Here is a 1,990-nt window from a genome sequence, read left to right on the forward strand (position 1 = left end):
GTGGGGTGCAGGTGCCAGTCCTGAGTTGCAATGTTTCGGGTGCATCCAACACACGTGTGCACGCATTTGCACACTGCACACACACACACACACACGTGTCCACGCAGTGCTCAGCACTGGGCTGAGGATGGGCTCCGGTGCACGAAGCGCAGCGGTGCAATCCGTCCTGCACACACACACACACACACACGTGTCCACGCAGTGCTCAGCACTGGGCTGAGGATGGGCTCCGGTGCACGAAGCGCAGCGGTGCAATCCGTCCTGCACCCGTTGGTGCGCTCCGGTGCTGGAGCAGCAGTCGGGGGGGTTGGGGGGGTGAGGGCAGGGGACCCCCGGTGGGCTCACGCTGTTTGCTCGGGGAGGGGCTCCTCCACGAAGCCGCTGCTGTCGGAGTGCCCGCCGACCCCGTGCAGCATCAAACCTGGAGCGTGGGGACGGGACGCATTGCACCTCTGCGCGGTGCACCCCTCAACCTGTGTGCACGGGTGCAAAGCCCCACGGCTTACTTCTGCGGAACCGCACGGAGCAGCTGGCTTCCTCGCAGGTGTCTTCATCATCATCATCATCATCATCATCATCGTCATCATCCTCGTGGGTATCGCTGTCATCCTCACTGGCGCTCAGCACCTGCAGCAAACACCACGATGCAGCTGGAGCACGTGTGCATGGGTGTGCGTGCACGTATGCACATGCATGTCCATGTGCAAAGATGTGTCAGTGCACATGAGCATGCATGCATACGCAGGTGCACGTGAGCACACGTGCAGTGCACGCGTTTGTGAGAGCATTTGCAAATCCTCCTGCTTCGATGCGCAGGTGCGAGCATGAGTGCACGTGTGTGCAGGGTTGCTCCACCTGTGCGTGCAGAGGCGTGTGCGTGCAAGGATGCTGTGCGTGCAAGGATGCTGTGCGTGCAAGCATTTCAACACGCGCGTGCAGGCGTGCGTGCAGCAGGATGGCACGCTGCAGCTCCTTCCTGGCTCTGTTGGAAGCTCTAAATCACTCAGACCCTGCTTCCTTGCCAACGCACCGGGGACGTTTGCTGCTCCACATCCCCCTGCCCGCCCCGCTGCCCGCCTGCAGCCCCTTCCCCAGCAGCAGGGCCGCCCCTCACCTCTTCCATCTCGAAGGAGTCCACGGCCTCGCTGCGGAGCGTCTCGGCCCAGCTGGGGCGGTGGGACACGAAGCCCCCCACGGTGGGACCCTTCCTGGGGGGCTGCAGCCCCGGTGCGTCCCTCTGCTGCCAGTCAGCGCCACCCACTCGGTGCCATCCTCTGCTCCGCTGACCCCATTGGTCTCCGCCTGCTGTGCAGTGGGATGGAGGGGACAGTGCCCCGGGGGGGTCCGGGGGCTCTCCTGGGCGCTGCCCCCCTCCTGTCCCCCTGGGTGAGGTCCCTGAGTCCTCATAGCGTCCCAGCGGTGTGGGGGTGGCACACAGCCAGCTGCCGTCCATGGCCACCGTGCCCAGCGCTGGGGACGAGGTGACATTCACCCGCAGCTGTCCATCCTCTGCGTCACCCCATCCTGCTCTTGGGGGGCTCGGAGCATCCCCAGCCCACGGCAGAGCCCCCACCACGGATCTCTGGCCGTGGGGACGTCCCACAGCCGCCTCCATCCCTCGCTGACGGGGACACGTGGGGAGCCACGGGGACCCCCCAGCTCCGCGCGGTGACATCCCCGCGGCCGCCCCACAGCCGTCCCCCCCCTCCCATCCTTCCACATCACCAGGGTCGAAGCGAAACCTCTCCCCACGGGCGCGCTCCAGCACCTCCCGCACCACTCTGCCCAGGGTACCCCTGGCGCGGGGGGAAGTGTACAGGCACATCTTGGACACGGCCGCCCTCAGACGCTCAGCGGGAGAGAGGGTGGGGGGTCGGGAAGGGGGGGCACGGATTTCGGGGATGCCGGGCTCGGTCCAGGTGAGGCGCAAAGGGGAGATGCGCTGCACGGGGGTCTTGGAGACGTAGGAGTAGAGGCAGAAGAAAGCGTC

The 1,990-nt window shown here is 65.9% G+C and overlaps 1 protein-coding gene across 1 annotated transcript; it reads right to left on the reverse strand.

The window, feature by feature from the left end:
- Positions 173-1,990, reverse strand: LOC110389191 (protein TESPA1-like; the record flags this gene model as incomplete). Its single annotated transcript, XM_021379165.1, is given in 3 exon segments — positions 173-421; positions 507-627; positions 1,115-1,990. Coding segments are annotated over 3 exon segments (1,077 nt in total), but the record flags the coding sequence as incomplete, so codon positions are not given.

Source organism: Numida meleagris, chromosome 32 (assembly GCF_002078875.1).
Source record: "Numida meleagris isolate 19003 breed g44 Domestic line chromosome 32, NumMel1.0, whole genome shotgun sequence".
In the NCBI taxonomy this organism is placed as follows: domain Eukaryota; kingdom Metazoa; phylum Chordata; class Aves; order Galliformes; family Numididae; genus Numida; species Numida meleagris.